The 22810-nt window shown below is 37.2% G+C and overlaps 1 protein-coding gene across 5 annotated transcripts in view; it reads left to right on the forward strand.

Annotated features, from left to right (window-relative positions):
- The window catches only part of Prkdc (protein kinase, DNA-activated, catalytic subunit), a 176274-nt gene that overhangs the window by 89636 nt on the left and 63828 nt on the right, over positions 1–22810 (forward strand). For all 5 annotated transcript variants that reach the window (XR_007107939.1, XM_047547399.1, XM_047547401.1 and 2 more), the window contains exons 42-54: positions 209–387; positions 1844–2012; positions 2261–2326; positions 4392–4464; positions 5443–5591; positions 6096–6233; positions 6445–6564; positions 15621–15764; positions 17390–17541; positions 18119–18250; positions 18966–19077; positions 22039–22163; positions 22239–22388. Coding sequence is in view for 4 of the 5 variants with exons in the window: in XM_047547399.1 (XP_047403355.1) it covers positions 209–387; positions 1844–2012; positions 2261–2326; positions 4392–4464; positions 5443–5591; positions 6096–6233; positions 6445–6564; positions 15621–15764; positions 17390–17541; positions 18119–18250; positions 18966–19077; positions 22039–22163; positions 22239–22388 (1709 nt within the window). In the remaining variant the exon portion in view is untranslated. The remainder of the gene's footprint in view (positions 1–208; positions 388–1843; positions 2013–2260; positions 2327–4391; positions 4465–5442; positions 5592–6095; positions 6234–6444; positions 6565–15620; positions 15765–17389; positions 17542–18118; positions 18251–18965; positions 19078–22038; positions 22164–22238; positions 22389–22810) is intronic.

Genomic DNA, 22810 nt, shown 5'->3' on the forward strand with positions numbered 1-22810 from the left:
TTTTTTCTTGCTTCACCCAATATAATTCCTGTATGCTTTATCCATGTTGGAAACCCTGGACAACAGGGCATTCTCTTATCAAAGTGATTTAGTGTCTTTGTTAAAATTATTTTCTGTCTAAAGGCATTAAGTATTAAATTGATGTGTTGAGTAAGATATTTTTCATGTTGGATAAGACTGGAGATAATTGTTTGTTACCTTTCTTAAGCTAAATGAAACTACTTTTGATACGCAAATCACCAAGAAGATGTGCTATTTTAAGATGCTAGATGTGATGTATTCTCGTCTTCCTAAAGATGTTGTTCACTCTAAGGAATCTAAAATTAATCAAGTTTTCCATGGCTCCTGTATTACAGAAGGAAATGAACTTACAAAGACACTTATTAAGTAAGATTTTTAATTTTGGATTCTATTTGATTTGTTACTATTTTTGATATATGTAATTTTATGCATGTATATAATGTGAATAAATGTTTTACTTACTGAACTTTTGTAGTTATCTGATCTTTCTCATATACAAATTATTTAGGTGGACTTCAGTGTGTTATTGGACACCATATGTTTTATCCCTTACTTATCTTTTGTAAAGAATAAAACTAGGGGGCTGGCGTTGTGGCTCAGTGGTAGAGCACTTGCCTAGCATGTGTGAGGCACTGGGTTCAGTTCTCAGCACCACATATAAGTAAATGCATAAAATAAAGGTCCTTCAACAACTAAAAAAATATTTAAAAAAAAAAAGAATAAAACGAATTTTACTGTTTTATTCTCTAACATTTTTTCTCCCTGAATAGCTTAGTATATTTTTAGTAGTATGAGTTACAGTGAGAAGCTATTTTATTTTTTCTATTATTTGAAGTGGCAAAAGTGGCAAATATTTTTAGTAGGTGTTCTTTAAAGCACAAAGTGATCAAATACATTTTCTTTAAAACTAGTCTTCTGATAAAGTTCTCCCAAGGAAGATATACTTTGCTGAGTCTCTATTTTTATTTATTTATTTATTTTGGGGTACGGGGATTGAACAGGGTCATTTTACCACTGAACCACATCCCAACCACCCCCCATTTTTTTGTTCTGATTAGTTATACATAACAGTAGGATGTGTTTTGACCCATCATACATAAATGGAGTATAACTTCTCATTTTTCTGGTTGTGCATGATGTAGAGTTACACAGCCAACCTCTTTTTATTTTTTATTTTGAGACAAGGTCTCACTAGGTTGCTTAGGCCCTCACTAGGTTGCTGAGGCTGACCTTAAACTTGTGAACCTCCTCTCTCAACCTCTCAAGACACACTGGCATTTTAGGTGTGCACACCACACCTGGATTGAGTATCATTTTGCATCTCCAAATTTATCATTACTCTTCTCTTACCCTAGTCCATACTTCCTCCTGGGTAAATGAGGTTGCCTTCTACTTGTTTGCACAAGGAAGAATCTTAGGAGTCACATTTCATTTCTCTTTACCTGGCATCTCTCTAACTTCAGGTCCTGTGGGACATCAGATCTGGCAGATTTTATCCTTTCCATGCTCCTGGAACCAATGCCCTTGTTTCTATTCCCCCTCAGGCAACCTTGTTTTAGCACCTTACTTCCTATCTCTTTACATGTTGTACTTGTTGCTGTACTTAATACAGGCGGTAAGATCCATGTATGTGGCCTGTGCTGTGAGGTAGTAACATGCTTATCTTTATATTCCCAGTGCCAGTAGTATGCCTGGCACAAACCTGACACTTCAGAGAGACTGAACTGAATTATGAATTAGATCATGTTGTTTGGCATGGTTTGGTTCAAGCTTCAATTTCAGTGTTAAGTGAATTAATTTGTGATCTGTATCTACTCTGCAGGTTGTGCCATGGTGCATTTACAGAAAACATGGCAGGGGAGAGCCAGTTGCTGGAGAGGAGAAGGCTTTACCATTGTGCTGCGTATAACTGTGCCATCTCTGTTATCTGCTGCGTCTTCAATGAATTGAAATTTTACCAAGGTTTTCTGTTTAATGAAAAACCAGAAAAGGTAGGCTTCTCCAGTGTTGTTCACTAGTTGTCATTGTGGGATTTCAAAAGTTAGATTTCATCAATTCGAGTTATATCATAATTTATATCTTATAATGTTAAAAGTATGAGTTTTTTTAAATTCTGCATAAATAAATTTTAAAGCTGAAGTGCTTCTTAATGAATTATTGGGTAGAATTCTGTAGTAGCAGCATCATATTTAGGATCTCTGTCATTCAGATATTTCATTTGATTTTTTTGGATTTGTAGAACATGCTTATTTTTGAAAATCTGATAGATCTGAAGCGCTGCTATGCATTTCCTATAGAAGTTGAGGTAAGTGAAAATTTCATTCTTGTTCTGAGTAAAAAAAACTTAGTGCACACAGAGAAAAGCATATTATGTTGAACATGTTTAAATATTCAAGTCTGCTTTCAACCACAAAAACTGGCAGCTTCATGCTGTTTCTTTAAAATCAACAACCACAGAAATTGGCAGTTCAGCCTGAGGTATAGTCTTAAGCAGCTACAATGAAATTCATCAGAACTTAATTTTTCTTCCTTTTGACTTGTGAAGGAATGACAGTGCCAACAGAAGGAACTTTTAGGGCATCCCATAAGTTATTTTTTTTTCTTTCTTTTCTTTCTTTCTTTATTTTTTTTTTTGGGGGGGGGCGGGTGGTGCTGGGGATTGAACACAGGGCCTTGTGCCTGCAAGGCATGCACTCTACCAACCGAGCTATATCCCCAACCCCAGAAATTATTTTCTGAGTAAATTCTTCTAATCAGAGAAATTGAAATCCATACTGATAAGAATTATGAACCCTGTGATTCTGCTTGGGAAACCTGACAGGATAATGGGGAAGTCATGAGAATAACCAGCAGATAGGACAGATTTGGTTTTAGTCAGGGTCAGATTGGCATAGCAGCCTCAGCAGTTGGTGAGAAGTTAGGTGGCTGATGCCTTCATGCTCCACTGGAAATGTGAAGAGAGGCCAGGCCCAGTGGCACACTCCTTTGATCCCAGCTTCTTTGGAGGCTAAGGCAGAAAGACAGCGAGTTTGACATAAGACTGGGCAACAATCAAGACCCTGTCTCAAAAAGGGTGGGGGATATATCTCAGTGGTAGAGTACCCCTGGTTCAATCCCTAGTACTGGGGTGGAGCGGGGAGAAAGAGGAGAGTCAGGGAGAGCACTGAGTTCATATACTATCATAGGCCATACACATAACTGCTGACCTTGACCATGTCTTAGTGCTTCACTAATGCATGCCGTGGTTTCTTCCTACCTCGTATCCTTTTGGAACATAACTAGATTTTTGTTCATTTGTTTATTGTGGTACTGTGGATTGAAAGCAGGGTTCCTTTGCTAGTGAGCTGTCTCCTCAGTCTTTTTCGAGACAGGATTTTGCTAAGTTGCTGAGGCAGATCTTGAACTTGTGATTGTCCTGCCTCGGCCTCCTGAGCGACTGGATTGTGGACATGCACCACTGTCCCTGGCTAGATTCTTTTCGTAGGCTTGTGTTCAAAGAGCTAAATCCCAAAAAGACACTAGCACTAGTTTTTATAAGCAGTTAGATATTTGATAAATATATGCTATTCTTACACTGTAAGGTGCTGTATCATAACCATGATTGATACTGGAAATTGAGTCTCAGAGGTCAAGTAAAAACTTGGTAATACAGGGCTGTGGATATAAAGAGCTCAGCACAAGGGCTGGGGATATAGCTCAGTTGGTAGAGTGCCTGCCTCGCAAGCATAAGGCCCTGGGTTCAATCCCCAGCACTGCAAAAAAAAAAAAAAAAAAAAAGAGCTCAGCACAAACTGCTCAGCAGTCTGTACCAGAGTCAAGTGTTTCAGTTAGGTTTGGTGGGAGTCTGTTAGAAAGGCTTTCCATAAAGAAAACTAAAACACATATACACACATGTACATACATGTCTTTTTTTTTTTTTTTTTTTTTTTTGGTGCTGGGGATCTAACCCAGGGTCTTGTGCTTGCAAGGCAAGCTCTCTGCCAACCGAGCTATCTCCCCAGCCCTCATACATGTCTTTTTAATGGATTTTTAAAATGCTTTTAAATTTGATAAAAGGCTTTTTAAAAATTATTAATTTGGGCCAGATACAGTGGTGAACACCTGTAATCCTAACTACGTAGGAGGCCAAGGCAGGAGGATCTCAAGCTCAAGAACAGCCTGAGCAACTTAAGGACATCCTGCTCTAAATGAAAAATAAAAAGTGCTGTGGATATAACTCAGTGGTAGAGTATCCCAGGTCTCAATCCCCAGTACCTCAAAAAAAAAAAAAAAAAAGTTATGTTCTTTTTGCCATATTACTACTAAAACAGAAAACAGTGTGTCCATGATTCTGAAACATTTTAAATGGTGTTATTTGTTTTGCCCAATAGGTTCCTATGGAAAGAAAGAAGAAGTACATGGAAATTAGGAAAGAAGCCAGGGAGGCAGGAAATGGGGATTCAGGTAGGGCATTATGAAAATGATTAGAAAGTTTCTAATAGTTAATATTTGTTTATATAAATAGAATGTATTTTAAATACTCCAAAACCATGAAATTGGGTTTGAAATTTTTTTTTTTTTTTTAACTTTTAGGTGTCAAACTTAACTATATTAGAAAGGTTTCAGAGTAGCCAGATAGGGCAATATGGACTGGATGTTTCTTTGTTTTTCTATGAATTAAATAGCATTTTCAGAATATGCATTAGAATACAAGTCCTCTACTCTAAACTGCCCAGTGGTTTCCATCCCTCCTCAGGACAGAGCTGCTTGAGGCCTCTGATTCACTGCTCTCTGCTCTTGCAGTACAACCTCTGCATTGTGGGTGCTGGGCTTGCTTTTGCCTAGGGGCATTTATACTTGCTCTTCCCTGTAATACTTTCAGAACCAGATATCAGTGTGCCTCATGACATTTTGTTTAATGTCAGTCTTTGAAAAAGGCTCCCTAACCTCTTTGTTAAAAATGAATATACTATCCGTCTGCATTCTCCTTGTTTCACCTTTTTTTACCCTTATTTTTTCTTGATGTTTTTTATCACCATTTCTTGATTTGCTGGTAATTTAAACAATTTTCTAAATCCCGTACATATTTTGGATTAACTGGTTTTTAGTAGCATTTCTTTCCACATTTAAGTTAAACTTAATGGGCAAAATAAAATGTATTGTCATTAAAAGTATAAATGCAAAGATATTGTTACAAATTAGATTCAATTTAACTTCTTTGTCTATAGCAGTAGAGAATAACTGCTTAATAATGATAAAAGCAAAGGGAGGGTTTTACCCCCCATTTCCTTTTTGCTTTGTTAATTTGGACAGGGGGCTAAGAATCACAGGGCTGATGAAAGACCTAAACTAATATATTTTTTATATTGTTTGAACTTAGAGAAATATATCTCTTACTGATTTTGTTTGAGTACATGTATTTTTCTTCTATTTATGTTTCAGATGGACCTCATTATATGTCTTCCTTGTCACATCTGGCAGATAGTAGCTTGAGTGAGGAAATGAGTCAATTTGATTTCTCAACTGGAGTTCAGAGCTATTCATATAATTCCCAAGACCCTAAATCTACCACTGGTCATTTTCGGAGACGGGTGATCACATCTCACTTATTAAAAGAGTGGTGTTGAAGTTTGTTGAAGAAAGGGGTCACAGCTATACTCTTTTATTACTAGGGGAAACCTCTTCTTTATTAGTAGTCCTTGGGTACCAGTGTTAATTTGGAGAATTTTCCAAGATCTAAGCCCTAGCCTTTCATCCTGTGGATTCAGCAATTAGGAAGGAAGTCAGGAGTCTAGGTGTCATGGTAGAGAAGCATTCTGACTTAGGAGTAACCTGGGGTTGGAGTGAAGGTAACAGGGATGACTGACCTGAGGTGTGACCCCAGGAGAGTGACTGGGCAGATGGGACCTGGAATGTAAGGCAAGCATGAGTTCCTATTTACCTTTTAGTTATTTAATAAGAAAACATAACAAGTATATTTGATATTATTATCATATTATTACTTTTTATTATATGATGTTAAACAAAAAATGAGCATCTTGTATCCAATGGCATTTAACAGTCTTCTGCATCACTGGATTTTTCCCTGTTCATAGGAACATCAAGACCCCAAGATCCAAGAGGATATCCTGGAGTTAGAGATGGATGAGCTCAATCAACATGAATGTATGGCACCCATGACAGCCCTGATTAAGCACATGCAGAGAAATCTGATCCCACCCAAAGGAGAAGAGGTGCTTTTGCCACCAATCTTACATTGTCTCTGTTAATACTATTCATGATATCATATCGAGGACTAATATTAAAAACTACATTAAGCTATATTACATATCAGATAAACAGGATATGTTTTTTTTTCTTTCATGTCTGTCATTTTTTTTCTTATAACATTAAAATATGAGGTTCTTTTATTCCATTTTTCAAGGTAATTTTGTTTTATTTCAGGATTCAGTGCCAAAAGATCTTCCTCCCTGGATGAAATTTCTTCATGACAAACTAGGAAATCCATCTGTACCATTAAATATCCGTCTTTTCTTAGCCAAACTTATTATTAATACAGAAGAAGTAAGTAATTATTATTTAACAGTTCTTTGCAGTTTTATGTATCTGTTTAAAGAATGTCACAATGAATGACATTCTAAAGGGTGAGAGGATGTTTTGTTCTCAATAAATTAGCCAACTGTATTTATCTACTTTCAACATTGTTTTATCAAACAAATTAATCTCTACTGAGTTAGATATGATCTTTGTGTAAAGTACATGAGGCAACTTTCTTAAGGGATGAAAATATTCCTGTTAACTCTATATGAAACATAAGTGCCTTTCTCTTAGGTAGTTGCTGAATTTGTCAATTCTTTTACACACAGCACCTATTAAGTTGGGAGCACCTTCCACCAGGGGGTTAATTAGATTTTGGAGAGGACCCTTTAGCTTAGTGTGGTTAAATGTGGTGGTGATTTGCATTCTGCACAGAAGGAGCTGCATGAGCAGAAGTGGCCCTGAGAGAGCTAATATGTCTGTATTAACTGAATGGACCATGGGGGCATGGTCTGGACAAGAGGTTTCTGAGAGACTAGTGACCTAGACCAAGCCTTATAAGGGGTCTGGCTCATTTGTTGAATAGTAGGGAGCTACTAAGGATGCTAAATGGAGGATTGACATGATCCACTTTGCCCAGTAGAAAGTCCTTCTAGGTAGGTAGCTCTGGGACATAACCCAGAGAGATACTGCCTTGCTTTCCTTGGGGTCTCACTCTTGGGGCTGCTGTCACAAGGCAACAGTGGGGCTTAAGCATCAGCTATGAAGTTCTGAAATCTGAGATCTAGGTATTGGTAGCATTGGTTCCTTTGAGGCCTGTAAGGAAGCATCTGGTCCAGGCTTCTCCCAGCTTCTAGTGGCCACATTCCTTGTCATGTGGATGGCATTCTGTGTTGTCTTCTCCCACGTGTCTGTTACTGTGTTTAAATTTCTCCTTCTTATAAGGACTCCAGTGTATTGGTTTAGGGTCCACACTAATGATCTCACTTAAACTCCAAATAAGCTCACATTTTGGGAACTTATATGATGGACAACAGCTTTTGGGGGGATACCATTCAACCCCTCACATTTGGGGTCACACCTGATTTCTAGCTCATGTTCCACTGAGCATAAACTTAATATCTATCAAAAAGGAGCTGTTTATTTTTCGGATGATTTCTTGATGGGGCTGGACATGGGCAATTAGAGTGACAGGGAAGTGTGCTTCACTGCATTTGCACAAATGCCTCTGAGATATCACTAGGACATGTCCCTGAAGCATGATGCATGTGTGAATGTGGCATTGAGAGTGGTCAGGGTAGTGGTACCCAAAATGAGACACCCCATTGTTTGTCTTCTAGAAGAAAAGAACTTATATTTGCATTCAGTTTTAACCTTTTTACGTTTAAGTATTTGTTTTAGTTTAATAACATAATAAAGATGTTTATATATATGATTAATAAATTGAAGTATAGACACACATGGAGTATGCCCAGGACTTCAGTTCTTATGGGTGCATGATCAAAAAAGACTTGTGGCAGGGCTAGAGTTGTAACTTAAGATGGAGTGCTTGTCTCAAATGTATGAGGCACTGGGTTCAGTCCTCGGCACCACATTGAATAAATAAATAAACAAGCAAACAATCAAACAAATAAATTAATACAAATAAAGATATTGTGTCCATCTAAAACTAAAAAAATAATTGAGAAAAGTAAAATTCTTGGGGCTGCGGTTGTGGCTCAGTGGTAGAGCGCTTGCTTAGCATATGTGAGACATTGGGTTTGATCCTCAAAAACCACATTAAAAAAAAAAAAACTAAAATAAAGTTAAAAAAATTAGATAAAAAGTATTTTTTAAAATATACTTATTAAAGGACTGAGTACAGTGCTTGCCTCACACGCACAAGGCCCTGCATTCAATATCCAGCACCACAAAAAAATACTTACTAAAAAAAAGATTTGTGGCCACACAGATTAAACTGTGAGAGTAGATGAGAAATCCCTAAGAAAACATTTGAAAAAGAAGTTAGAAAGGGTAAAGAAATAAATAGCTCAGCCTTCTTTTCCATCAAAATGGCATTCTCCTGCAATTCTAACATAAATTAAATGGAATTTAGTATATGGAAACATTGGAATTAGACTTCAGAGATCTGAAGTTGGGCTGATGTGAAGTTTTATTTTTGTTTCTTTTTTAATTTATTTTTATTGTAAACAAATGGGATATATGTTGTTTCTGTTTGTACATGGAGTAACAGCATACCATTTGCGTAATCATACATTTACATAGGGTAATGATGTTTGATTCATTCTGTTATTTTTTCCTTCCCCCCCACCCCTCTTTTCCCTCTATACAGCCGTCCTTCCTCCGTTCTTGCCTCCTGCCCACCCCCCATTATGTATCATCGTCCACTTATCAGTGAGATCATTTACCTTTTGGATTTTTGAGATTGGCTTATTTCACTTAGCATGATATTCTCCAATTTCATCCATTCGCCTGCAAATGCCATAATTTTATTATTCTTTATGGTGGAGTAATATTCCATGGTGTGTATATATATATATATATATATATATATATATATATATATATATACACCACAGTTTCTTTATCCATTCATCAATCAAAGGACATCTAGGTTGGTTCCACAATCTGGCTCTTGTGAATTGAGCAGCTATGAACATTGATGTGGCTGTATCTCTGCAGTATGCTGATTTTAAGTCCTTTGGGTATAGGCCGAGGAGTGGGATAGCTAGGTCAAATGGTGGGTCCATTCCAAGTTTTCTAAGGAATCTCCACACTGCTTTCCAGAGTGGCTGCACTAATTTGCATCCTCACCAGCAATGTATGAGTGTACCTTTTTCCCCACATCCTCTCCAACACCTATTGTTGCTTGTATTCTTGATAATTGCCATTCTAATTGGGGTGAGATGGAATCTTAGTGTAGTTTTGATTTGCATTTCTCTTATTACTAAAGATGGTGAACATTTTTTCATATGTCTGTTGATTGCTTGTAGATCTTCTTCTGTGAAGCGTCTGTTCATATCCTTAACCCATTTGTTGATTGCGTTATTTGTATTCTTCATGTTGAGTTTTCTGAGTTCTTTATATATTCTGGAAATTAGTGCTCTATCTGAAGTATGAGTGGCAAAGATATTCTCCCACTCTGTAAGCTCTCTCTTCACATTACTGATAGTTTCCTTTGCTGAGAGAAAGCTTTTTAGTTTGAATCTATCCCAGTTGTTGATTCTTGCTTTTATTTCTTGTGCTATGGGAGTCCTGTTAACGAAGTCTGATCCTAAGCCAACAAGTTGAAGATTTGGACCTACTTTTTCTTCTATAAGATGCAGGGTCTCTGGTCTGATTTCAAGGTCCTTGATCCGTTATGAGTTTATTTTTGTGCAGGGTGAGAGATAGGGGTTTAGTTTCATTCTTTTGCATATGGACTTCCAGTTTTCCCAGCACCATTTGTTGAAGAGGATATCTTTTCTCTATTGCATATTTTTGGCCCCTTTGTCTAGTATGAGAAAATTGTATTTATTTGGGTTTGTGTCTGTGTGCTCTATTCTGTCATTGATCTACCTGTGTATTTTGGTGCCAATACCATGCCGTTTTTGTTACTATTGCTTTGGAGTATAGTTGAAGTTCTGGAATTGCAATACCACCTGCTTCACTGTTCCTGCTAAGGATTGCTTTAGCTATTCTGGGTTTCTTATTGTTCCAGATGAATTTCAAGATTGCTTGCTCTATTTCTGTAAGGTACGTCATTGGAATTTTAATTGGAATTGCTTTGAATCTCTATAGCACTTTGGGTAATATGGCCATTTTGACAATATTAATTCTGCCTATCCAAGAACATGGGAGATCTTTCTATCTTCTGAGGTCTTCCTCAATTTCTTTCTTCAATGTTTTGTAGTTTTCATTGTAGAGATCTTTTACCTCTTTAGTTAGATTGGTGCCCAAGTATTTTTTTTTTTTTAAGGCCATTGCAAATGGAGGTGCTTTCCTCATTTCCCTTTCAGCTATTTCGTCGCTTGCGTATAAAAATGCTTTAGATTTATGCATGTTGATTTTATAGCCTGCTATTTTGCTGAATTCATTGATGAGGTCTAGAAGTTTTCTGGAGGAGTTTTTTGGATCCTGTAAATATAGAATCATGTCATCAGCAAATAGTGAGAGCTTAAGTTCCTCTTTTCCTATTCGTATCCCTTTAATTTCTTTAGTCTGCCTAATTGCTCTGGCTAGAGTTTCAAGGACAATGTTGAATAGAAGTGGTGAAAGAAGACATACCTGTCTTATTCCCATTTTTAAAAGGAATGGTTTTAGTTTTTCTCCATTAAGAATGATGTTGGCCATGGGCTTAGCATAAATAGCCTTTACAATGTTCAGATATGTTCCTACTATCCCTATTTTTTCTAGTGTTTTGAGCATGAAAGGGGTGTTGTATTTTGTCAAACGCTTTTTCTGCATTAATTGAAATAATCATATGATTCTTTAAGTCTATTGACATGATGGATTACGTTTATTGATTTATGGATGTTAAACCATCCTTGCATTCCAAGGATGAACCCCACTTGATCGTGGTGCACGATTTTCTTAATATGCTTTTGGATATGGTTTGCCAATATTTTGTTAAGGATCTTTGCATCTATATTCATCAAGGATATTGGTCTAAAATTTTCTTTCCTTGATGTGTCTTTTCCTGGTTTGGGTATGAGGGTGATGTGAGCTTCATAGAATGAGTTTGGTAGAGTACCCTCTTTTTCTATTTCCTGGAATACTTTGAGAAGTATTGGAATGAGATCTTCCTTGAAGGTCTTGTAGAACTCAGCTGAGAACTCAGCTGAATCTGGTCCTGGGCTTTTCTTGGATGGTAGGTTTTTAATGGCTTCTTCTATTTCATTGCTTGATATTGATCTGTTTAAATTGTGTATGTCCTGGTTCAGTTTGGGAGGAGCATATTTCTCTAGAAATTTGTCAGTGTCTTTGGTAGATTCTATTTTGTTGGAATACAGATTTTCAAAGTAACTTCTAATTATATTCTGTATCTCAGTGGTGTCTGTCGTGATATTTCCTTTTTCATCACGAATTTTAGTAATTTGAGTTTTCTCTCTCCTTCTCTTTGTTAGTGTGGCTAAGGGTTTGTCTATTTTGTTTACTTTCTCAAAGAACCAACTTTTTGTTTTGTCAATTTTTTGAATTGTTTCTTTTGTTTCAATTTCATTGATTTCAGCTCTGATTTTAATCATTTCTTGTCTTCTACTACTTTTGCTGTTATTCTGTTCTCTTTTTCTAGGGCTTTGAGCTGTAATGTTAGGTGATTTAGTTGTTGACTTTTCATTCTTTTCTGGAATGCGCTCCATGCAATGAATTTTCCTCTTAGTACTGCTTTCATAGCGTCTCAGAGATTTTGATGTTGTTTCGTCATTCTCATTGACCTCTAAGAATTTTTTTATCTCCTCCCTGATGTTTTCTGTTATCCATGTTTCATAGATAGCATATTATTTAGTCTCCAGGTGTTGGAGTAATTTCTCTTTTTTATTTTGTCATTGATTTCTACTCTCAGTCCATTATGATCTGATAGAACATAAGGCAGTATCTCTATTTTTTTGCATTTCCTAACGACTGCTTTTTGGCATAACATTTGGTCTATTTTCGAGAAGGTTCCATGTGCTGCTGAGAAGAAAGTGAATCCGCTTGTTGATGGATGGAATATTCTATATATGTCTATTAAGCGTAGGTTATTTACTGTGTTATTGACTTCTATGGTTTCTTTATTTGGTTTTTGTTTGGAAGATCTATCTAGTGGTGACATCGGTGCATTAAAGTCACCCAGAATTACTGTGTTGTGGTCTTTGTGATTCCTGAAATTGAGAAGGATTTGTTTGATGTACAGGGATGCACCATTGTTTGGGGCATAAATATTTACTATCGTTATGTCTTCCTGATTTATGGTTCCCTTAAGCAGTATGAAATGTCCTTCTTTATCCCTTCTGACTAACTTTGGCTTGAAGTCCACTTTATCTGATGTAAGGATGGAAACCCCCGCTTTTTTCCTAAGTCCATGTGCGCGGCAGGTTTTTTCCCATCCTTTCACCTTTAGTCTGTGGATGTGTTTTTCTATGAGATGCGTCTCTTGCAGGCGGCATATTGTTGGGTCTTTCTTTTCAATCCATTCTGCCAGTCTATGTCTTTTGATTGATGAGTTTAGGCCATTAATGTTCAGGGTTATTATTGAAGATATGATTTGTATTCCCAGTCATTTGGCTTATTTTTGGTTTTTAAGCTAGCTTGGTTTCTCCTTTGAGTGGTTTTTCTTTAAGGTAGTTCCTCCCTTTGCTGACCTACATTGTTGTTTTTCATTTCCTCCTCATGGAATATTTTGTTGAGAACATTCTGTAGTGCAGGCTTTCTATTTGTAAATTCTTTTAACTTTTGTTTATCATGGAAGGATTTTATTTCATCTTCAAATCTGAAGTTAGTTTTGCTGGGTATAGGATTCTTGGTTGGCAACCATGTTCTTTCAGAGCTTGAAATATGTTGTTCCGGGCCCTTCTAACTTTTAGAGTCTGGGTTGAGAAGTCTGCTGCTATCCGTATTGGTTTCACCCTATATGTAATCTGATGCTTTTCTCTCGCGGCCTTCAAAATCCTATCTTTATTTTGAATGTTAGGCATTTTCATTGTAATGTGCCTTGGTGTGGATCTGTTGTGATTTTGTGTATTTGGTGTTCTGTAAGCCTTTTGTATTTGATTTTCCATTTCATTCTTCAAGCTTGGGAATTTTTCTGCTATTATTTCATTGAATAGGTTGTTCATTCTTTTGGTTTGTATCTCTGTGCCTTCCCCAATCCCAATAATTCTTAAATTTGGTCTTTTCATGATGTCCCATAGTTCTTGGAGATTCTGTTCATGATTTCTTACCATCTTCTCTGTGTGGGCCACTTTATTTTCAAGATTAAATATTTTATCTTCATTGTCTGAGGTTCTGTCTTCCAAGTGGTCTAGTCTGTTGGTGATGCTTTCTATCGAGTTTTTTATTTGGTTTATTGTTTCCTTCATTTCAAGGATTTCCGTTTTTTTTTTTTTTTTTTTTTTTTTTGAGAATCTCTAGCTCTTTGTTTAAATGACCTTTTGCTTCCTGCAGTTGCTCTTTCAGCTTTTTGGTATTACCATTCATTGCCTGCATTTGCTCCCTTATCTCATCCTTTGCTTTATGGATCATCTTAATCATGTATAATCTGAAGTTCTTTTCTGACATTTCTTCTAACATACTGTCATTGGAGTCTATTAATATAGAATCTAGATTTGTTTGGATCATTTTCTTTCCTTGTATTTTCAAGTTGTTCATGTATCTTCCCCTCTAGCAGTGCAGATCTGGGGTGTTGCAAATTTCCCCCTATAGGCTTATAGTGGCCCTATAGGTTTCCAAAACCCTTTCTTCAAGGGGAGATCAATATTAGCAGTGCCCAATTCAGACACTATGTAATCCTAGACCAAATAGTCCCTATGAGGACAATAACAAAATTATCATAATAAACAGAATGTGTTAAAATATTATCTTCAATAAAACAAACAGATTTGCAATAAGGTCTACAGTTTCTAATGGAGGACAAAGAGGATGCAGAGAGATGTAGAATGTGTCTGTTAATGGGATAAGAAAAGAATATACAGAAGTTCTAGGTAATAGAAAGGGTGAGAGTGTAATCAAAAGAAATTGGATATTAGCATGCAAAAAAGGGAGAAAGAGACTCTGAGGGAACAGGTAAACAAAAGGAAAAGAGAGCAAGAAAAGTAAGGAAATAAAAACTTAAATTTTTTCAATAAGGAGAAAAAATAAAATCTACAGTATAACAGTCATATAGTAATGAAACCTCCCAGTGTTCAGTAGCCTGATGCATGAAAGGTACCTGACAGTGAGCTTCAAGCCTCCAGCAGGCTCTCAAGATGGGATTTGCCCCACCTACAGATCGGAGCTACGGCTTCCAGGATTATCCAAGATGGCCCCTCTGGCTTCAAAATGTGTTGGCAAGTGGGGAGCTGCAGCTCAGGGTGTGGAGGTGGTCAGCTGGAGGTCCTGGAGGCGGGATGCAGTTGGTTAGGCATGGGTTCTGGAGGTCGGGTGTGTTTGGTGTGGTTGTGGGATCCTGGAGGCCGGTTTCAATCAGTTGGTCTGGGGTCCCGGTGATAGGGCACAGTCAGTTGGTCTGGGGGTTCTTGCGGCAGGGAGCAGTCAGTCGATGTGAGGGCCCCAGAGGTAGGGAGTGATCAGTCGGGCTGAGGTTTCCTGGAGATGGGGCTCAGTCAGTCTGGCCAGGGGTCCTACAGGGCCTGGCTGTTGTCTCAAAATGGTGGCAACCACGTATAATCAAACCTGCAGGTACTGTAACAGTGAACTTCCAGGCAACAGCAGGCAGCTGGTGCTGCACTGGCGGTTGGCGATCAGTTTGCTGTTGTCAGTCGATCGGGAGGTGAATCTCGTGGGTTGGGTGATGGATAGGTGTAAGGCAGGCGATGGACCAACCAGAGGCAGGCAAATGGTGGATGACAGGCGCCTGACAGTGAGCAATCAAGAAACAGATATCCTCTGCTTGAAACTGGAGTTACGGAGCAACAAGGAACGCAGCCTCCCTCTAGTCCGCCATCTTTGATCCCTCTGATGCAAAGTTTTTGACAGAATGACTTCTAAGATAGGAAGAAATGGGAAAAAAAATTGAGTCATATACGCCTACCTCATTTCTTAACCTTTATTTTTCCTATTTATTATGCATTTACATAAATTAAAAGTTCAATTTTCTATTACTACTTATTATTTAGATGGGACAGAGGGGATTAATAAAAAATACTTTGATTTTGATTTCTGCAAGCATCATATACAAAGGGTTTTAAGCAATAAGAACAATTATAAATCCATTTCAACTGAATCATTTCATAAAGAGATAACTTATCAAATCTAATCCAATTAAGTGGGTTAATGGTTGGAATTTCCATTTGTTTTGAATTTAGATCAAGTCATAAAATTCTAACTGATGGAGAATGAATTCCTATATTAATATTTTGATTATTCAAAATGATTCTTCTATATTTGACTTTTAAGTTTTCTTGTAGGTCTTTCGCCCTTATGCAAAGCATTGGCTTAGTCCTTTGCTGCAGCTGGCCATTTCTGAAAACAGTGGAGGTGAAGGAATTCACTATATGGTGGTCGAGATTGTGGCTACTGTTCTTTCATGGACAGGCGTGGCTACTCCTACAGTAAGGAACAATGTATCTGTTATGTAGAAATATACCAAGTAATATACATTATTCCTCATAATATACATTATTCCTTTGCTGCTGTCCTAGAGAACATATTGGCACATGATTTGTGCTCTTCATAAGTTACTGCTTTAGCAGCAATTGTATTGTTGTCATACCATGTGGCCTCATACTGCTACAGTTTTGTTTTGTTTTGTTTTTTGTGATACTGGGGATTTAATACAGGAGTACTCTACTACAGAGTTATACCCCCAGACCTCCTTCTGCCTCAGCCTCCCAAGACTCTGGGATTACATGCCTATGTTACCATGCCCAGCTCTTTTTCTGCTTTTGATAATTCCTCTCTCCTTACCTTTATTATTGAGCTATCAATGTGTGTTTTGTTTGTTGTTTTTATTAGCTAGTAACTTAGAGACGAGATAACCAAGTTTTCAAAATTACATGTAAAATAAATAAAAGTAGAACCTCAATGTGAGGTCCGAGGACTTCTCTCAATGTGAGGTTCTGAGAACTCCTGGTATTATCAGAGTCTCTGGATTTTTTTACATTTGTTTCCCAACTTATTTAATCCAAGTTTTGTTTTCGTTTTTGGTTTTTTTGGTGGTCCCCCTGCCAGTATTGGGAATTGGATCCAGGGGTTGCTTTTCTACTGAGCTATATCCCCAGCTCTTTTTACTTTCCATTTTATTTTGAGACAGGGTCTCACTAAGTAGCTTAGAGCCTCACTGAGTTGCTGAGGTTGGTTCAAGCTTGTGATCTTTCTGCCTCAGCCTCCCAAGTTGCTGGAATTACAGCCATATGCTACCATGTCTGGCTTCCAAGTATTGTCTAGTATGGTTAACAGTAGAAATTGCTAAGAAATTATCTGACAGATGCCTGTCACTGTGTGTTGTGAAGTAAGAACTGTCTCACCTATTCCATTTTCCCCATGGAATAGCAGCCATTTGGAGGTTAGGGAGATTAGTACTTTTGAGGAGCCCTGATTAAAGACTCTGGCAGTTTTGTGGGCTCTGGGGTGGATGGGGGGTTGTGAGGTTGGGGGACCGGGTGATGAAGGAAAGGGCTCATAGTCATAAAGCATTGGGTAGGGCTGGGGATATAACTCAATTGCTAGAGTGCTTGCCTCGCATTCAAAAGGCCCTGGGTCCAATCCCCAGCACCACAAAAAAAAAGAAAAAAAAAAAAAAAGCACTGGATACTGAGTCATCATGGGACAAGTCTTCCCAATTTCCCTCCTGCTCCATTTGGAGGTCTCAGCAAAGGCTCCAGAAGAGAACCTCTGTCCAAGGTCTCAGAAAAGACCAAAAGACCTAGGAATAGAGGCTGCAGGCTAGGATGCAGATGTGTAAAGAGCATGGCTGGCCAAGCCTGAGCCTCTTACTGCAGGCCCCTTGCAGTGTAGGAGCTGTGGCCAAATCTGTGCAGGGACAGCATCCTCCTTATCATGCCAGGGGAAGCCTGTGTACTGCTTGTAACTGACCTGATAGATCACATGGAGTTTAACAAGGAGCTGGACCCTTTAGTAAAATGCCAAGTTTCTTTTAGAAATTGACTTTGGTTTTAAAGATGTTTTTCCAGAACAGAATGTTGCATATTAATACAAATTTTCTATACTTTTTCAGGGAGTCCCTAAAGATGAAGTGTTAGCAAATCGACTGCTTCATTTTCTAATGAAACATGTCTTCCATCCCAAAAGAGCTGTGTTTAGACACAACCTTGAAATTATAAAAACCCTTGTAGAATGCTGGAAGGATTGTCTATCCATCCCTTACAGGTATACTTTTACTAATTTTTGCAATGTTGTTTAGAAATTTAGGTTAAAATGTAGTATTTTGTAAATGATGGTTACAATGAAATATAATTATGTAAAGTGATACCTGGAAGATTATTTGAAGTAGGGTCCATTATTTAATAATATAATTAGCTACTGATAAAAGTCATAATCTCCAAAGTTGACCTTGGGTGGTCAGTGGCTCCAATAGTTCCCTTCTGTTTCTTGACTTACCTATGCTTTGCCTCAACATCGTGCAGTTGGGGGCTCTCTTGCTTTGCACTTTCCTAGCCTAGGAGTAATCCATAGGACTTTTGTTTGACCTCTTTTAGCATAGCCTGAGACAAGCTAAAAAACTGTTTTTCAAAAAAGTTTTACCCTCAGTTAATAGATTGGGACAGATAATTAGAATATTAAAATGAACAGGAGGATCTTGTGCAAGAAATCCTGAATATAGGAAAAGACACAGTATTCCTTACACTCAGCTAAAAATGAACTTTAGAAAATGCTATATTTACTTTCCTGTTGTTCATTTCATTGTATGACAATATCTGTTTTTTCCTTTGTGCTTGTGTTTCAGGTTAATATTTGAAAAGTTTTCCAGTCAAGACCCTAATTCCAAAGACAATTCCATAGGGATTCAGTTATTAGGTATTGTAATGGCCAATAACTTGTCTCCCTATGACCCAAAGTGTGGCATAGAGAGTATCAAGTAAGTATCTTTTTTTTCTTTGTTTTTCAGTCATTAGACTAAAAAATTGAATTGCATTGTCAGAATGGAGCATGGTTGATTTGATGCATGTAAGGACCAAAATTCATTTAAAAAATACCTACCTAAAATAAAAAGGTTGGGTTTAGAGGTTATATGGAGAAGAACTTTATCTTGAGTAAATGAGGAATGTAGTTTTTTAAAAATGTGATTTTTTTTTAATGTAGGTTTCATCAGGTAAGAGGTGTTACATATTTTATTCTTATTTTTAAAACTGATGTTATTTATTTATTTATTTATTTATTTATTTTGCATTACTAGGGATTGAACTCAGGGGCACTCTACTACTGAACTATCTCCCCAGCTCTTTTATTTATTTATTCTCTAAATTTTATTTTATTTTTTATTTTTTAAATCATTTTTTTAGTTGTCAATGGACCTTTATTTTATTTATTTATTTATTTTCATGTGGTGCTGAGGATCGAACCCAGCGCCTCACACATTGCCAGGCAAGCACTCTACCACTGAGCCAACCTTAGCTCTAAATTTTATTTTGAGGCAGCCTTAAATACATATTCATACAAGCAATTTGCATCATGTTTTATTTTCATATTTTCTTAGTTTGTGCTAGTAGTGTGAGGGGAGGAGAATTTTTAAATTTTTTGTGAAACATCAGAATGGATTATTTTATGCATACTTATTTTTTATATTTTTATAGATACTTTCAAACTTTGGTCAATAATATGTCCTTTATAAAATATAAAGAGGTTTATGCAGCAGCAGCAGAAGTTCTAGGACTTATTCTTCAATATGTAACTGAGAGAAAAAATGTGAGTATTTTGTACAATTCTAAATAGTGCTTCTTTTCAAATTGATTTGTAATCATCTTTAATACCTGTATTTATTTCTTATATGCTATTTGTAATATAGTGGACATTGGCATTTAATAATTTTTTACCCTCTTTCTTATTACATACTAAATATAATGCTGTTTTTTAGAAATGACTTATGACTTTAAACACCTGGAATTTTGCCAAATGTTTAAAGATTGACAACTAATTTTACATTGTAAAATTCAAGATGAGACTATTTAACTAGCCTTCATTCCTCTGAATTTGGTCTCATGATTTTCTTTTGGAGAAAATTATCCTGGTAAATAGCTAAATTATCCTGTTCAAATCTTCCATTTGGAGATTTTACAATAATAAATCTGTTATTGGAGTAGATACATCTTAGGAGAGCTTTCCCAGTCTCACGTGCCTTGCCTACTTTATGGGATTTGAGGAGAACCAAAGTGAGTATTTAAGTGCAGTACACATTCAGATTAGAGTATTCTGCTGATAGGTGAAAGTTATTTATTAAATAGATTTATATGGCTGCATAGGCCAGTGTGTGGTAACCACAAGCTGTAACTTATCTAAAAGTGTAGCAGAGAGAGGCTTTCTGCACTACCTGATGTACTCTCGTGTTAACACATCTACTGCAGGCCACTTATTGTAATGAGATTCTGTGAAGGGGTTAAGGGTGAAGCTCAGTTGTAGAGCACATGTGTGAGGCACTGGTTTCCTTCCCCAGCACTGTACGCACACACACACATACACACACACACACAGATGCTGTGCAGACTGGCCAGTATGGCACCGGTAACAACCACTTCGACACTTTCTTGCTTTCTTCCCACTTCCCTAGCAGCTTCTTTTTTCCTTAGATGTCTTTCCCCATTTTGGTCTACTCTTTTCACACTTCTCTGCCTATCTCATCTAGCCTCATGGCTTTAAAACTCACCCTTTATGTTCATGATTCTCAAGTTCATATCTCCACTACACATCCTCTTCTGAAAGAAAAGACTAGAGTACAGGTTGTGGTTGCTGTGAGGCAACCAGGAGATGCTTAGGACAACCCAGGTGATCCTGAGTGGACACCAACTGACCCAAGACAGCAAATTGGACCCTTGCCCATTTCCCTGATTAGAGAGTCATTGGGCTTAAAATAAAATTAAATAACTCAAGGAAACAGACCCCCTTGGAAAGCTCAAACTTCACTTATAATTTATTTTAGGGATTACCAGCTATTTTTTTAAATTTTTACCAGCTATTTTTGTCAATTAAAAAATAAATTCTGAGTAACGTGATTCTAATGTTCCTATATATTATTAAGTTTAAATGTGTGTAACATGCTTTATTTTCACCAAAGGTGGAGCATATTATAGCTGATTCCCAGATTTATTTTCTCAATAATTAAATTTCAACTTAAGAAGGATAATACTTTTGTTTCACATATATAAATATGAAAGTGGTATAGACAATGTAGAAAATAAAATAAATTTGGATAATAAAAATAAAATATAAAGGAGTAAGTAAAGCAGTTCATTTTTTCCCCACTACGTCACTCTCAGCAGCTGCACTCCTGGCTGTAGTGGCTCTGATCACCACTGTGTTTATATGCCCACTTTTCTTCTGTTTGCTTTATCCATACTATTCTATAACTTGTTTTCTTTACTTGGTAGACTGTGACCCTTTCATCAGATTAAATACACTTAATTAAAAGACATATCTTATGCCAGTCAATCACTCTGCCACTGAGCTACACCCCCAGCCCCAAAAGATATCTTATGAATCAGTAGTGAAATACTTCCTTGAAATAGTCTACATGGGATTCAAAACTACTGAAATTTGTGTTTAAGGATGTTCCTGGAGCATAATTTTAAAGTAGTCTGATACTGGTAAGTTTGTACTGAAAAACTATCCATTTGATCTTAGTGCTTTTGAAATGTTGCTTTATCCTTTTTTTCTATGAAGAAGCAGGTGAACCATGAATGAAGAAAGTGAACATTTTCCATAACTTCATTCCAGTAGACTCTATTCAGTACTTGTCTATATTGAGTTCCTACTTTTGAGGACTTCTTAATTCCAGGCCCTAAAGACATAACATAGAAGAGACAGGCCTCATCTGTGCCTTTGGAGAGCTATTTTCAGAGGGGACAGATAATATGCAAATGTATTTAACAGTAGATTTGAAACAAATCCTTTTTTGAAATTAAAATAAGCTTCCTGATTCCTGCATCAGGTCAGACCCCAGGGAAATTAAGATTGACATATTCTTTGACTAAACACAGTCTAGCTCAGTCTACACATGTGTATCACTTGGCTTTAGTGTTTATGAATTATAACTAGCTGCTTCTCCATCTTTTAATCAAACTGCATAAAATCCATTTTTCTTTTTTCCATCATTTGCCTATTTCAAATGTCAGTTGGCGGCCAAAGCCAGCCAGCTAGCCAGCCAGGATCCCTGGCTTGGCTACTGGTAACCCATATTAATACTTGATAAAGAGATAGTGGGATATGGGCAGAGAGACAGTGATAGGGGCTATTATTCAGAGTTGTTTGGAAACTGATCTATGAATGTTTGACCAGATCTGAACTTTATAAATCATGTCCTAAACTGTATTTGAGACACATTAAAATTAATTTTAGTTTCTCAAAGGATTTACTTTCAGTGTTCGTGTATCAGAAGGAGGCAAGGACATCAAGCAACTCATAGCACACCACCAGTGATGTGGCCTTGCTCTTTCCTCTCATAATACCCTGAGCTCAAGGGTATCTGGTGTTAATGAAAACCCCTGATAAATTCCCAGTGCTTCCTTCTTCATTCACCTTGTGAACCTTGTTGTAAGAAATAGCATTGGGTACTACCTTCCTTGGATTCACTTAAATATTCAAGATAGACCTTTTTTTCATTATGTAACACAGGATTCCAAGTTTATGTATTTGAAAAGAAACTTAATTTTTCAGATACTGGAGGAGTTGGTGTTTGAACTGGTTGTAAAACAATTGAAGCAACATCAGAATACTATGGAGGACAAATTTATTGTGTGCTTGAATAAAGCAGTGAAGGGTTTCCCTCCCCTGGCGGACAGGTAGGGGGTGTGGGGCAAGTTGTGGTGGGTGGGGTCATCAGCAGTCCTGTCATCAGGCTTCTTACCACCCCTTAGGTTCTTGAATGCCTTATTTTTTCTGCTGCCAAAATTTCATGGCGTGATGAAGACGCTTTGTCTGGAGGTGGTACTTTGTCGTGCAGAGGGAATAACAGACCTGTATTTCCAGTTAAAGAGCAAGGACTTTATTCAAGTCATGAGACATAGGTGGGTGAACACCAACCCCATGCCTTCAGATCTCAAGTGGATCATAAAATGTTAATTTGTTCAGATATCTCCTTCAGTTCATTAATTACTTGCCCATTTTCATGAAATGCGTATATTTGTAAAATTTGAATCTGAGAGGAAAAGGTGAAGACTGCATAGGAATGAAATGTGAGCAAGAGGTGGGCCTGCCCTCAGCCCCCTCTACCAGTTGCCTGAAGAGGTCACATCCAGGCCTTGTGTATTTCACTGACAAGTAAATGAGGTGACCTAGGACATTTTATTGCCTCAGGCTCCGTAGATTTAAAATGTATGAATTCGAGTTCTGTACCCATTTTGTCAGGTCTGACTCTTACCTTTTTGTGTTAAATTTGTTCATTTATTTTTAAAATTGCAGCGTAGCATAAAAGTAAAATTAAAAGAAA

The sequence above is a fragment of the Sciurus carolinensis genome, chromosome 1, assembly GCF_902686445.1.
Source record: "Sciurus carolinensis chromosome 1, mSciCar1.2, whole genome shotgun sequence".
Lineage (NCBI taxonomy): Eukaryota > Metazoa > Chordata > Mammalia > Rodentia > Sciuridae > Sciurus > Sciurus carolinensis.